Raw genomic sequence first — 16,133 nt, 5'->3', positions numbered from 1 at the left:
AGAAATGGTGTCTCTATGCTAACATAAGGAAAAGAAGGGAATGGTTAAACTCAAACAAAGCACCAACTCCCTGTACGAAGATCTGCCTACATCCACAAAAGATAACATTGTGCATCTGGTAGGACAGGGACAGTGTGGTGTACTGTGGTTTGCTTCCCAAGGTGTAATCATCACTGCTGATATTTACTGTCGACAACTGAGACATCTTGCAGATGGAATCCAAGAACTTTGATGAGGAAGACTCGATGAAGTGATGGTGCTCTGTGATAATTTCTGCTCACATTCTGCTAGACTGACAAAACACACTGTACAGGAGTTGGATTGGGAAGTCATTCTGCACCCACTTTCTTCACCTGATCTTGCGCCCTCAGATTTTAACCTTTTCTGCTTGCTATTGAACAACCTTCAAGGAAGTTTCTTTCTGGATGAAAATGTGCTCCATTCGTGGCTTGATGAGTTCTTTGCCTCGGACACACGATTTCTACAGATGTGGAATCAAAAAGTTACCCCAGCATTAGCAGAGCGTTGTAAATAGTGAAGACAATATATTATGGATGACTTAAGTCTTTGAAATGTGTATCTGTTGTGCTTAATGAACATACGGAAAAACACTATGAACTTGTGCACCAACCTAATACTTTAAAACCGTACTACAGGAACAAGTTGCAAAAGTATTGGCGTATCTTGTGGGGGCTACATGTGCAGATGGGGATGGCTGACCAGAAAGAAGGGGCTGGGAGAAGATAAAGTGGGAGAGGATGAGGCCGGCAGAGAGTGCGAGGGAGGGTGTGAGGCCGGCAGAGAGTGCGAGGGAGGGTGAGAGGCCGGCAGAGAGTGCGAGGGAGGGTGTGAGGCCGGCAGATAGTACGAGAGAGAATGAGGTGGACAGGGGAGCGATAGATTGAGCAGAGGCGGTGGGGGGAGGGGGAGAGGTGACCATAGAGGTTGGGGGGGGGGGGGCAGGGGAGAGGTGGAATATATCTGTTGAACAAGTATATGAATGAAGGTGTGAGGAAAAGACTGGATGGCTTGCCCATTTCTTTAGATTTGGTTCTTGCCATCATTTTCTTTCTGGGGTTTCACATTGCCTTGTGTCCTCTGTCATTTTATGGATGGTGGATGCGTATTTACTTGCAACTTTCAAGGCGGAAGATAAGGACAATTTATTATTTATCCTCATGGAGATCTATTCATTATTTAAGGTCCATAGTCCTCACAGGTGAATGGACACTGCAACACTCTGAAATAGTCAAGTTAGGTTAGTTCTAATTGTAAACTTCGTATCTTCTTTTGGACCTCCTGTTCTTCATGTGAAGATGTGAATTTGTGGTCACTAAACTACTTGTGACTGAATGTGTAATAAATTGATTTCTGGCAGCTGCTGCACTTTTGTCATTTGAGTGAAATTCATAGTAGAAAAGAGGACACTGTTCCAAGATCAGTTGTTCACAATTTATGAAGGTATGATATTAGTGAGTCACAGGTGACTTATCCAGTGTTAAACAACTAAAATTTTTATAGCTGGAGAATGCAATTATTATTTTTCATACTTTTCAGTTTGATGAGTTTGTAATAATTTCGAAGTTCAGGGTTGTAAATAAATAATTGTTCTTCAAATAAAAACTGTGATCTCTCTAACATTTTTTCCCACAATTATTTTCTATCAGTTTTTTGAATGTGGGATACGTATATCGACTCTAATCTGAACTGAGAACGCAGGCTATGTATATTGGCTGAATCTTAATAGAGATTACTCAGTTTATTCGATACTAACAGACTGCTTCAGTTGTGTTTCAACTGCAAAACCAAACTGAGCATTTACATTATGTTGATTGCAGAGTTCAGTAACAATGCTTTTTTTGTTTAACTTATTTTGTTATTGTAATAAAGTATAAACAAGGCTCTTGGCATTGTGGATCCCGTCTTCTTGTGGTCTCTGGTCATTGACTAATACATTGACTGGCACTATAAAACACTGTGTTAATAAAGGAAAGCAAAACTGTATTGTCATAATCTCATAAACTCCATGTGAAACAGAAAAGAAACCGAACTGTGTGAATATACTGAAATAAAACTGATGTAAATACATTGTAATATAAATTTATAAACATTTACTTGATGTTGCTCATATGGAAAAGAAATCAGTGCTACCACCAAAATTTCTGATGCCACATTGGGCATGTTATAACAATTACTAACTCTTCATGTGTTTCAACGATGGAAATTCCTATAAGAAATAGGTCAGGTGCAAGTAGGACTTGCCCTCTGAGGGTTCAGTACGCACTTATGTATATAGACAGTTCATCCATCCTGCAAATTGAGATTCTCAATGGTTGCCTGTTATCCAGATTCTTACTGGAAAGATATTGGTCCCAGGAATTCTAAGACTTTTGTGAATGTTTTGATTTTAAGGTTCAAGTTGGATAGTGGATGACAACAGAAATAATTTTTATGGGAAGTATTTACAAATTAACAATTTTTGAATTTTTTCCTTTACTTTTACTTTGTACCTTTGCTTCTAGCCAAATTTTATGATTCTAAGTCAGTGGGAAGCACACTATAGGGTTTGATGAGTGAATTTGTCAGTATCAAAATGTGACGTAAGTGGCCGTATTTTTTGATTGCACTGACTTATCTCACATTTATTATACCACTAAGGAACTATAGACCTTAGTATGTGATGTAAATTTCATCTTAATAAGTGATCCCATTCCTGAGAAAAAGTATTTTTAATGGTTGGACAGAAAGACAGACAGACGTACGGACAACATAGTGACCCTGCATGGTTTCCATTTTTACTGATGTACAGAACCGAAATAAAGGAAAGGTAATCACTTACCTGTAACTGACTGATGTGTGGAACATAGAAACACTCAACAGAATACAGTATTTACAGTAGCTTTTGAGCTCTTGCTCATTCTCTAGGAAATGGGCACACATTCACCCACTGTGTCTTACTGCATCTGCTGGTACGAGCATTTGTCTGGTTGTGTGTGTGAATGTGAATGTGTGTACTTGTGCTAGAGAAAAAACAAGAACTTGAAAGCTCGTGTAAATACTGTATTCTTTTGAATGTTCCTATGCACCACACATCAGCCAGCTATAGGTAAGTGGTGGCCTTTCCTTTATTTTATGTATTCTTTGTGTTTTGAGGGAGGTACCAATGTCAGCTACTGTTGGCACTGAAATGATTCAGTGGCCAGTTTTAACTGCTTCAGCATGTCTGAGCATGCTTTCTGTACAATCCAAATTCTCAACTTAGTGCACACTACTAAGTAGTATCTCTATTCATGCCTCATTTGCTTGCAGTGTTCACTGTATTCCTGCAAGAGGTTCAGACCCTATTGTGCATTCGCATGTCCGTCAGAACAGCATTTGTCTGTTTCAGTGGACTCTCCTGCCGGAAAGACACTTCGAATACCTATCTGATGGTCAAAACGTTAAGATTTCCTAAATTCCTAAGGGCAAATGCCAGGTTGGTTCATTTGAAAATGACCAGTATAGTTATCCTTACCCAATCCAAGTTGGTCCTTCATGGATTAATGGGTCCATCAGTGATAGGGCATTAAACCCTGTCTTCCTTCTTCATATGACTCCTTCATGCTATTTCAATTTTTCTGCCGAGGATTATATATGTCTGTATTGTTACAGAAGCTGCAATATTGTGAAATGCAATGTGATCATAATTTTGATGCTGTTGATTTAGAGTTGGCTCACTGGTTTTTAAACTTTGCAGCTCACAGGTAGTTAATAATATTTATGTGCTTAAAGATGAAGTGCTTGTTGATTGTATTACAGTGTGTATCTAAGACTGTAGTAAATGTAAAAGTAAAAAGTTTTATCTGTCATGTTTGGTGTTAATATACTTCTCCACGTTTAATTAGTGCCATTTTTAATTGTTTCAGAGGAAGACAGGTCATGGGTGAACTTCGTAGTAAATGGTGGTAAGAATTTAACTGCTGGTGTTGGACTGGAGTCACAACTGTTTCTTACTGTCGAAAATATGACCAATAGAAGACTTAAATGTCGAATGAAACTTCATAAAATAAATTCTCAAAATGTGGCACTTGATAGTAACAATCCTGCAGCACACATTAATTTTCCATCAAGAGAGGCAATAATAAATCCCAAAACTAAAAAAGAAGCAAAGGTGATTGTTATGAGCAAGATCATTTGTAATTGCTTAAAACTGTGGTGTGTGTGTGTGTGTGTGTGTGTGTGTGTGTGTGTGTGTGTGTGTTAAATATTGAGGAAGAAATCGGAATTCACCATCTTACTGCTGTTTACTTTTCTTTTTTTGTCATGTAGATAGTGCTGGCCATAAGATTCCAGCAACTTAGTAGTGGCGAAAGTTTCTCAACGTCGTGGTGCCCTACACAAGGACTGATATTAAAAAATATATACATCCTTTTAAAATGTGATCGGTTGCTGTTTGTACTTTCAGTAAAAGGCTGTCTATGTTTTCCTCAGCAATAATCTCATTGTGTGAACTTTCAGTACAGTATCTGTGATAACATTATCAAATGTTTGGATTCTTTCAGTTGTGCATACTTTTTTCCCTCCAGAAGAGGCTATTTAGAAGCTACAATAGACTCTCGCTAGTCCAGCCCTCAGTAGTCCGACCTCTCAGTAATCCGGCACACATCCAATATCACGTACACAATGAATTATCGTGCACAACAATACTTAGTGAAACAGCACTTTACATACTGTATTTGAAATTGTAGCTTTCTTTACAATTCGGAATCACATCTTCTAAAAGGAAAGACTTTACTCTAGACCTCAAGCAGAAACTCGAAATTTTGGATAAGTTAAAACGAGGTTCTTCACAGAAAGCCATTGGTGCTGAGTTCAGTGTTGGACGAGCAACAGTTTATGACATCAAAAAGAAAGAAAATGTTATTCAACAGTACTCAACACAAATGGATAGTGAGTTGAGAAAATGGAAGGTTATGTGAAAGAGTGAGAATGAAGAACTGGACGTAGCTGTTTATAGGTGGTTCATACAAGAATGCAGTAAAGGAATTCCAGTCAGTCGCCCGATTATAAAGGAAAAAGCAGCTGCATTTAACAACCAAGTTGGTGGTAGTAACTTGTTTGCAGCGAGCGAATGCTGGCTATCGAACTGGAAAAAGGACTCGGCATTCGACAGCTGACTGTCACTGGGGAAAGTTGCGCAGCTAATGATAAGGATGCTGATGAGTTTGAAAGATACAGAAAATAATAGAGGAAGTAGATTTAAGTGCTGATGCCTTGAATAATGCTGATGAAACATGACTCTCTTAAAAGATGCTTCCTTGAAATACATTAGCTGCCAAGAATGAGAAGGAAGCTCGTGGTTACAAGCAACAGAAATGGCGTGTAACATTAATGGCATGTTGTAATGCAAATGGGATTCATAAACAACCACTAACCGTGATTGGAAAATCCCAACATCCATGTTGTTTTTGACACACTGGCGTAAGTCTTCTAAGAGAGCAGTGTTGTGCTCAGACGAAAGTGTGGATGGACAGACAAATATTGTATCGGTGGTTCCGTGAAACGTTTGTACCAGCAGTGGAAAAGAGCTAAAGAAGAAAAGGTGTCCACTAAAAGCTATCCTTATAATTGACAATCCTCCCTGTGGTGTCACCGCCAGACACCACACTTGCTAGGTGGTAGCCTTTAAATCGGCCGCGGTCCATCAGTATACGCCTGACCCACGTGTCGCCACTGTCAGTAATTGCAGACCGAGCGCCACCATACGGCAGGTCTAGAGAGACGTACTAGGACTTGCCCCAGTTGTACAGCCGACTTTGCCAGAAGGGGATCACTGACAAATACGCTCTCATTTGCCGAGACGATAGTTAGCATAGCCTTCAGCTACATTTGCTACAACCCAGCAAGGCGCCGTATTCAATTGATATTGAGATTCTCTTAATGTATCATCAAGAGCAATGTTCTACAAATGTGGATTAAAGTTAAGTATTCCAGAAGCTACGTACTTTTCTTTATAGCATTCATTACGTGTCCTGTTTCAGACCTCACGCCAGCCTGCGTGAGTTTAAGCGCGTGCCTTTCGGCTTCCTCTCATTGTGTCTAGGCTGTCTTGTCTAGACACAACGCTCCCAGTCATCCTTCAGATGTTTTTCTAAAGTCTGTTGGTGTACATGTATAAGCACTCTTTCTCCCAACCAGTGTGACAGCCATAATTCAGCCCATGGATCAGGGAATTTTGGAATCAATCAAATGTCATTTTCGACATTTACTTCTTGTCTCCTTGCTGAATAAAAGTGAAAAAAAAAACTCTATTGAGACTATGCTGAAGGTGTAGAAAGCAATTAATATACGAGATGTTGTTTTCCAAGCAGCTGAAACATGGGATAAAGTGGAGAGTCCTGCCATAAAGAAGAGCTGGAGAAAATCGTGGCCATCCATTGATGCCAAGCTGGATCCAGTAGTGAGTGACAGCGATAAACCAGTCAATTTGGAATTATCAATTACTTTGTACAGTGACATATTTCACAAAGTTCCAGAAGGAGAAGAAATTGACGATGAAGATGTTACTAAGTGGCTGAATGAGGAAAACTGTGATATGGAGCAAACTTTAACAGATGAAGAAATAATCAAAAGCGTGCAAGAAAGTAATGATGAAAGTGATGATGAAGAGGACACAGGAGGAGAGAGCATGAAGGTTTCTCACACTGCTGGTGCTACAGCTGCGGAGGTCTTCCTGGAGTACATTATGCAACAACCAGATACCAATGTAAGGCTTGTAAAGCGGTTGTGTGATAAAGCATACCATCATTGTGATAGTTAAAAATTAGGACATGTTCCCCCCCCTCCCTCTCCCCTTCTCCATCTCCTCCCTCCCTCTCCCCTTCTCCATCTCCTCCCTCCCTCTCCCCTTCTCCATCTCCTCCCTCCCTCTCCCCTTCTCCATCTCCTCCCTCCCTCTCCCCTTCTCCATCTCCTCCCTCCCTCTCCCCTTCTCGTCCTCCTCCCTCCCTTCTCGTCCTCCTCCCTCCCTTCTCGTCCTCCTCCCTCCCTTCTCGTCCTCCTCCCTCCCTTCTCGTCCTCCTCCCTCCCTTCTCGTCCTCCTCCCTCCCTTCTCGTCCTCCTCCCTCCCTTCTCGTCCTCGTCCCTCCCTTCTCGTCCTCCTCCCTCCCTTCTCGTCCTCCTCCCTCCCTTCTCGTCCTCCTCCCTCCCTTCTCGTCCTCCTCCCTCCCTTCTCGTCCTCCTCCCTCCCTTCTCGTCCTCCTCCCTCCCTTCTCGTCCTCCTCCCTCCCTTCTCGTCCTCGTCCCTCCCTTCTCGTCCTCGTCCCTCCCTTCTCGTCCTCGTCCCTCCCCTCTCGTCCTCCTCCCTCCCTTCTCGTCCTCCTCCCTCCCTTCTCGTCCTCCTCCCTCCCTTCTCGTCCTCCTCCCTCCCTTCTCGTCCTCCTCCCTCCCTCCCTTCTCGTCCTCCTCCCTCCCTCCCTTCTCGTCCTCCTCCCTCCCTCCCTTCTCGTCCTCCTCCCTCCCTCCCTTCTCGTCCTCCTCCCTCCCTCCCTTCTCGTCCTCCTCCCTCCCTCCCTTCTCGTCCTCCTCCCTCCCTCCCTTCTCGTCCTCCTCCCTCCCTCCCTTCTCGTCCTCCTCCCTCCCTCCCTTCTCGTCCTCCTCCCTCCCTCCCTTCTCGTCCTCCTCCCTCCCTTCTCGTCCTCCTCCCTCCCTTCTCGTCCTCCTCCCTCCCTTCTCGTCCTCCTCCCTCCCTTCTCGTCCTCCTCCCTCCCTTCTCGTCCTCCTCCCTCCCTTCTCGTCCTCCTCCCTCCCTTCTCGTCCTCCTCCCTCCCTTCTCGTCCTCCTCCCTCCCTTCTCGTCCTCCTCCCTCCCTACTCGTCCCCCGCCCTCCCTACTCGTCCCCCGCCCTCCCTACTCGTCCCCCGCCCTCCCTACTCGTCCCCCGCCCTCCCTACTCGTCCCCCGCCCTCCCTACTCGTCCCCCGCCCTCCCTACTCGTCCCCCGCCCTCCCTACTCGTCCCCCGCCCTCCCTACTCGTCCCCCGCCCTCCCTACTCGTCCCCCGCCCTCCCTACTCGTCCCCCGCCCTCCCTACTCGTCCCCCGCCCTCCCTACTCGTCCCCCGCCCTCCCTACTCGTCCCCCGCCCTCCCTACTCGTCCCCCGCCCTCCCTACTCGTCCCCCGCCCTCCCTACTCGTCCCCCGCCCTCCCTACTCGTCCCCCGCCCTCCCTACTCGTCCCCCGCCCTCCCTACTCGTCCCCCGCCCTCCCTACTCGTCCCCCGCCCTCCCTACTCGTCCCCCGCCCTCCCTACTCGTCCCCCGCCCTCCCTACTCGTCCCCCGCCCTCCCTACTCGTCCCCCGCCCTCCCTACTCGTCCCCCGCCCTCCCTACTCGTCCCCCGCCCTCCCTACTCGTCCCCCGCCCTCCCTACTCGCCCCCCGCCCTCCCTACTCGCCCCCCGCCCTCCCTACTCGCCCCCCTCCCTCCCCGGCCATTCCCCCCTCCCTCCCCGGCCATTCCCCCCTCCCTCCCCGGCCATTCCCCCCTCCCTCCCCGGCCATTCCCCCCTCCCTCCCCGGCCATTCCCCCCTCCCTCCCCGGCCATTCCCCCCTCCCTCCCACCTCCCCGGCCTCTCCCCCCTCCCTCCCTCCTCCCCGGCCTCTCCCCCCTCCCTCCCACCTCCCCGGCCTCTCCCCCCTCCCTCCCACCTCCCCGGCCTCTCCCCCCTCCCTCCCACCTCCCCGACCTCTCCACGCCCTCCCCGACCTCTCCCCCGCCCTCCCCTCCCACCTCCCCGACCTCTCTCCCTCCCCCCCCGACCACTCTCCCTCTCCGACCTCACCCCCTCATCCCCTCCATCGCTGACCTCACCCCCTCTTCCCCCTCTATCCCCGACCCCACACCCCTCTGCCCCCTCCATCCCCGACCCCCCCACCTTCCCCTCCATCCCCGACCCTCCCTCTCCCCCCTCCCTCTCCCCCCTCCCTCTCCCGCCCTCACCCCTCGCTCCCGTCTCGACCGCCCCCTCGCTCCCGTCTCGACCGCCCCCTCGCTCCCGTCTCGACCGCCCCCTCCCCCCTCGCTCCCGTCTCGACCGCCCCCTCCCCCCTCGCTCCCGTCTCGACCGCCCCCTACCCCCTCGCTCCCGTCTCGACCGCCCCCTCCCCCCTCGCTCCCGTCTCGACCGCCCCCTCCCCCCTCGCTCCCGTCTCGACCGCCCCCTCCCCCCTCGCTCCCGTCTCGACCGCCCCCTCCCCCCTCGCTCCCGTCTCGACCGCCCCCTCCCCCCTCGCTACCGTCTCGACCGCCCCCTCCCCCCTCGCTACCGTCTCGACCGCCCCCTCCCCCCTCGCTACCGTCTCGACCGCCCCCTCCCCCCTCGCTACCGTCTCGACCGCCCCCTCCCCCCTCGCTACCGTCTCGACCGCCCCCTCCCCCCTCGCTACCGTCTCGACCGCCCCCTCCCCCCTCGCTACCGTCTCGACCGCCCCCTCCCCCCTCGCTACCGTCTCGACCGCCCCCTCCCCCCTCGCTACCGTCTCGACCGCCCCCTCCCCCCTCGCTCCCGTCTCGACCGCCCCCTCCCCCCTCGCTCCCGTCTCGACCGCCCCCTCCCCCCTCGCTCCCGTCTCGACCGCCCCCTCCCCCCTTCCCCCCTCGCTCCCGTCTCGACCGCCCCCTCCCCCCTTCCCCCCTCGCTCCCGTCTCGACCGCCCCCTCCCCCCTTCCCCCCACGCTCCCGTCTCGACCGCCCCCTCCCCCCTCGCTCCCGTCTCGACCGCCCCCTCCCCCCTTCCCCCCTCGCTCCCGTCTCGACCGCCCCCTCCCCCCTTCACCCCTCGCTCCCGTCTCGACCGCCCCCTCCCACCTTCCCCACTCGCTCCCGTCTCGACCGCCCCCTCCCCCCCGTCTCGACCACCCCCTCGCTCCCGTCTCGACGGCCCCCTCCCCCCTCGCTCCCGTCTCGACGGCCCCCTCCCCCCTCGCTCCCGTCTCGACGGCCCCCTCCCCCCTCGCTCCCGTCTCGACGGCCCCCTCCCCCCTCGCTCCCGTCTCGACGGCCCCCTCCCCCCTCGCTCCCGTCTCGACGGCCCCCTCCCCCCTCGCTCCCGTCTCGACGGCCCCCTCCCCCCTCGCTCCCGTCTCGACGGCCCCCTCCCCCCTCGCTCCCGTCTCGACGGCCCCCTCCCCCCTCGCCCCTCGCTCCAGTTTCGACAGCCCCCCCCCCCCCCCCCCGCGCCCGTCTCGACTGCCCCCCCCTTCGCTCCCGTCTCGACCACTCTGTCACCTGCTCTCGCCCCTGTAGTTGCTTCCTTCAACTTGATAACCATAAACTATATCCAAATTCTGTTACAGATATTAGGTTCACTTGTAAAAAAAAAAAAAAAAAAAAAAAAAAAAAAAAAAAAAAAAAAAAAAAAAAACTAGTTCTCAAGAGTCTCTTGTGAGAAATATTAAATAGAGAGCAACAAATCAGTTAGCAGCTTTTTGATGGGAACTCTTATACCTGCAGTGTATTCGATTAGTTAATGTCAAACAGGCCCGAAATACCGGAGCTGGCGTTGGCAATAATGTAGGTGTGAGCTGTGCTTGCTTGTGTGTCTGAATGGCATGTGTGTCTCTTACGAAGAGGAAGGTGGCGGCCAAACTCTTTAGGTAAATGTATTTTAATTGTGCTCGTCTTCAACTTGATGATTCTTCTTTCTGGAAAGTAGCAAACTGTGTTTTCCTACATTGTCAAGTAGTTACTGTGTTATGTATAAACTTTGACAGCACTGTAACAAAGCTTAGGAGTTACTCTCTCTTCACAGAAATGGCCTTTAAAGTTGAATAATGTACTGGCCCACACTGCTTAAAGACTGTAACATAATTATTTATGTGATGTATGTCTTCAGCTGCTTTCACATAGGACTATTCTTTGCAGGTATGCTTCATCCTGTGTGCTGAAGGGCCCCTAAGAATTACTGTGAATGTTTTCCTTGAAGACATGGCAACAAAGGAAACACAACAAAAATATAGGAAGTTTAATATTATTGGTGAACAACCAAAGGTATCACAGGATAGTAATATTTTTATAGTGACGAAAACTGTATATTATGTGCACCATTCTTCACTGCTAACTGTTTTTTATTTCATTTCATGGGACTAATGTAGTTTTATTTATTTCATTGGTTATCTTCTTTGCTAATAAAATGGCCCCACCCCATCCCCCCCCCCCCCTCCCATGAACCATGGACTTTGCCATTGGTGGGGAGGCTTGTGTGCCTCAGTGATACAGATATCCGTACCGTAGGTGCAACCACAACGGAGGGGTATCTGTTGAGAGGCCAGACAAACGTCTGGTTCCCGAAGAGGGGCAGCAGCCTTTTAAGTAATTCCAGGGGCAACAGTCTGAATGATTGACTGATCTGGCCTTGTAACACTAACCAAAACGGCCTTGCTGTGCTGGTACTGCGAACGCCTGAAAGCAAGGGGAAACTACAGGCGTAATTTTTCCCGAGGTCATGCAGCCTTACTGTATGGTTAAATGATGATGGCGTCCTCTTGGGTAAAATATTCTGGAGGTAAAATAGTCCCCCATTCGGATCTCCGGGCGGGGACTACTGAGGAGGATGTTGTCATCAGGAGAAAGAAAACTGGCATTCTACGGATCGGAGCGTAGAATGTCAGATCCCATAATAGGGCAGGTAGGTACAAAATTTAAAAAGGGAAATGGATAGGTTAAAGTTAGATATAGTGGGAATTAGTGAAGTTCGGTGGCAGGACGAACAAGACTTCTGGTCAGGTCACTACAGGGTTATAAACACAAAATCAATAGGGGTAATGCAGGAGTAGGTTTAATAATGAATAGGAAAATAGGAATGCGGGTAAACTACTACAAACAGCATAGTGAACGCATTATAGTGGCCAAGATAGATACGAAGCCCACGTCTACCACAGATGATGAAGAAATTGATGAAATGTAAGATGAGATAAAAGAAATTATTCAGGTAGTGAAGGGAGATGAAAATTTAATAGTCATGGGTGACTGGAATTCGAGAGTAGGAAAAGGGAGAGAAGTAAACATGTTAGGTGAATACGGATTGGGGGTAAGAAAGGAAAGAGGAAGCCGTCTGGTAGAATTTTGCACAGAGCATAAATTAATCATAGCCAACATTTGGTTCAAGAATCATAAAAGAAGGTTGTATACATGGAAGAATCCTGGAGATACTGAAGAGTTTCAGATAGATTATATAATGGTAAGACAGAGATTTAGGAACCATGTTTTAAATTGTAAGACATTTCCAGGGGCGGATGTGGACTCTGACCACAATCTATTGGTTATGAACTGTAGATTAAAACTGAAAAAGGTTGTAATTTGACGGGATGGAACCTGGATAAACTGAAAGAACTAGAGGTGGTAGAGAGCTTCAGGGAGCACTGACGAAAAACAATTTCCATGTAATGTATGCTTAACAGAAGACTAATAACTGCGATGAGTAGAATAAACTATGGGGAACTCCATAAATTATTCAGTATTGTCCTCTGCATACTTTCAGTAAATGAAACAAACTCATTTGGTACATAATGAATTCTGTAATGGCTAATTATACCCCCAACCCCCCTCTACCCTTCTCCTCATAGAATTTCAGCCTTCACAGCTGGTATTTGCGATATTGGTGATTTTTGTTTTGTGGGCAGTATGGTGTGGTCCAAGATGTAATTCTGTGCCTAAAGTAAGTCTCCTCTTCTGATGCTGGAGACCATCATCAGGTGCTATAATGATTCTAAAGAAGCTCAAAAACAGCAAGTTGAATTGCTTACATGCATTCGATAAGACTGCTGCCTAAGGCCGGTATTACACTATCATATATCTTTGTCAAAGTTGTTGTTGTTGTTGTTGTTGTTGTTGTTGTTGTGGTCTTCAGTCCTGAGACTGGTTTGATGCAGCTCTCCATGCTACTCTATCCTGTGCAAGCTTCCTCATCTCCCAGTACCTACTGCAACCTACATCCTTCAGAATCTGCTTAGTGCATTCATCTCCTGGTCTCCCTCTACGATTTTTAGCCTCCAAGCTGCCCTCCAATACTAAATTGGTGATCCCCTGATGCCTCAGAACATGTCCTACCAACCGATCCCTTCTTCTAGTCAAGTTGTGCCACAAACTCCTCTTCTCCCCAATCCTATTCCATACCTCCTCATTAGTTATGTGATCTAGCCATCTAATCTTCAGCATTCTTCTGTAGCACCACATTTCAAAAACTTCTATTCTCTTCCTGTCCAAACTGTTTATTGTCCATGTTTCACTTCCATACATGGCTACACTCCATACAAATACTTTCAGAAACGACTTCCTGACACGTAAATCTATACTTGATCTCAACAAATTTCTCTTCTTCAGAAACGCTTTCCTTGCCATTGCCAGTCGACATTTTATATCCTCTTTACTTCGACCATCATCAGTTATTTTGCTCCCCAAATAGCAAAACTCCTTTAGTACTTTAAGTGTCTCATTTCCTAATCTAATCCCCTCAACATCACCCGATTTAATTTGACTTTCAAGACACTGTCCATTCTGTTCAACTGCTCTTCCAAGTCCTTTGCTGTTTCTGACAGAATTACAATGTCATCGGCGAACCTCAAAGTTTTTATTACTTCTCCGTGGATTTTAATACCTACTCCGAATTTTTCTTTTGTTTCCTTTACTGCTTGCTCAATACACAGATTGAACAACATCGGGGAGAGGCTACAACCCTCCCTTCCCAACCAGTGCTTCCCTTTCATGTCCCTTGACTCTTATAACTGCCATCTGGTTTCTATACAAATTGTAAATAGCCTTTCACTACCTGTCTTAAACCCCTGCCACCTTCAAAATTTGAAAGAGAGTATTCCAGTCAACATTGTCAAAAGCTTTCTCTAAGTCTGCAGATGCTAGAAACATAGGTTTGTCTTTCCTTAATCTCTCTTCTAACGAAAGTTGTAGGGTCAGTATTGCCTCATGTGTGCCAATGTTTCTATGGAATCCAAACTGATCTTCCCCGAGGTCGGCATCTATCAGTTTTTCCATTCTACATCTACATCTACATCTATACTCCGCGAGCCACCTTACGGTGTGTGGCGGAGGGTACTTATTGTACCACTATCTGATCCCCCCTTCCCTGTTCCATTCACGAATTGTGCGTGGGAAGAACGACTGCTTGTAAGTCTCCGTATTTGCTCTAATTTCTCGGATCTTTTCGTTGTGATCATTACGCGAGATATATGTGGGCGGTAGTAATATGTTGCCCATCTCTTCCCGGAATGTGCTCTCTCGTAATTTCGATAATAAACCTCTCCGTATTGCGTAACGCCTTTCTTGAAGTGTCCGCCACTGGAGCTTGTTCAGCATCTCCGTAACGCTCTTGTGCTGACTAAATGTCCCCATGACGAATCGCGCTGCTTTTCGCTGGATCATGTCTATCTCTTCTATTAATCCAACCTGGTAAGGGTCCCATACTGATGAGCAATACTCAAGAATCGGACGAACAAGCGTTTTGTAAGCTACTTCTTTCGTCGATGAGTCACATTTTCTTAGAATTCTTCCTATGAATCTCAACCTGGCACCTGCTTTTCCCACTATTTGTTTTATGTGATCATTCCACTTCAGATCGCTCCGGATAGTAACTCCTAAGTATTTTACGGTCGTTACCGCTTCCAATGATTTACCACCTATGGCATAATCGTACTGGAATGGATTTCTGCCCCTATGTATGCGCATTATATTACATTTATCTACGTTTAGGGAAAGCTGCCAGCTGTCGCACCATGCATTAATCCTCTGCAGGTCCTCCTGGAGCACGTACGAGTCTTCTGATGTTGCTACTTTCTTGTAGACAACAGTGTCATCTGCAAATAGCCTCACGGAGCTACCGATGTTGTCAACTAAGTCATTTATGTATATTGTAAACAATAAAGGTCCTATCACGCTTCCCTGCGGTACTCCCGAAATTACCTCTACATCTGCAGATTTTGAACCGTTAAGAATGACATGTTGTGTTCTTTCTTCTAGGAAATCCTGAATCCAATCACAAACCTGGTCCGATATTCCGTAAGCTCGTATTTTTTTCACTAAACGTAAGTGCGGAACCGTATCAAATGCCTTCCTGAAGTCCAGGAATACGGCATCAATCTGCTCGCCAGTGTCTACGGCACTGTGAATTTCTTGGGCAAATAGGGCGAGCTGAGTTTCACATGATCTCTGTTTGCGGAATCCATGTTGGTTATGATGAAGGAGATTTGTATTATCTAAGAACGTCATAATACGAGAACACAAAACATGTTCCATTATTCTACAACAGATTGACGTAAGCGAAATAGGCCTATAATTATTCGCATCTGATTTATGACCCTTCTTGAAAATGGGAACGACCTGCGCTTTCTTCCAGTCGCTAGGTACTTTACGTTCTTCCAGCGATCTACGATAAATTGCTGATAGAAAGGGGGCAAGTTCTTTAGCATAATCACTGTAGAATCTTAAGGGTATCTCGTCTGGTCCGGATGCTTTTCCGCTACTAAGTGATAGCAGTTGTTTTTCAATTCCGATATCGTTTATTTCAATGTTTTCCATTTTGGCGTCCGTGCGACGGCTGAAGTCAGGGACCGTGTTACGATTTTCCGCAGTGAAACAGTTTCGGAACACTGAATTCAGTATTTCTGCCTTTCTTCGGTCGTCCTCTGTTTCGGTGCCATCGTGGTCAACGAGTGACTGAATAGGGGATTTAGATCCGCTTACCGATTTTACATATGACCAAAACTTTTTAGGGTTCTTGTTTAGATTGTTTGCCAATGTTTTATGTTCGAATTCGTTGAATGGTTCTCTCATTGCTCTCTTTACGCTCTTTTTCGCTTCGTTCAGCTTTTCCTTATCAGCTATGATTCGACTACTCTTAAACCTATGATGAAGCTTTCTTTGTTTCCGTAGTACCTTTCGTACATGATTGTTACACCACGGTGGATCTTTCCCCTCGCTTTGGACCTTAGTCGGTACGAACTTATCTAAGGCGTACTGGACGATGTTTCTGAATTTTTTTCATTTTTGTTCCACATCCTCTTCCTCAGAAATGAACGTTTGATGGTGGTCACTCAGATATTCTGCGATTTGTGCCCTATCACTCTTGTTAAGCAAATATATTT

At 47.3% G+C, this 16,133-nt stretch overlaps 1 protein-coding gene across 1 annotated transcript in view; it reads left to right on the top strand.

Moving 5' to 3' along the window:
* Window positions 1-16,133, top strand: part of LOC124594792 — a 333,960-nt gene that overhangs the window by 199,324 nt on the left and 118,503 nt on the right. The window contains exons 10-11 of the mRNA XM_047133210.1: window positions 3,906-4,150; window positions 10,906-11,031. Coding sequence (XP_046989166.1) covers window positions 3,906-4,150; window positions 10,906-11,031 — 371 coding nt within the window. The remainder of the gene's footprint in view (window positions 1-3,905; window positions 4,151-10,905; window positions 11,032-16,133) is intronic.

Source organism: Schistocerca americana, chromosome 2, assembly GCF_021461395.2.
Source record: "Schistocerca americana isolate TAMUIC-IGC-003095 chromosome 2, iqSchAmer2.1, whole genome shotgun sequence".
NCBI lineage: Eukaryota > Metazoa > Arthropoda > Insecta > Orthoptera > Acrididae > Schistocerca > Schistocerca americana.
The sequence above is the reverse complement of the archived record's forward strand: the minus strand, read 5'-3'. Positions and strand labels throughout refer to the sequence as shown.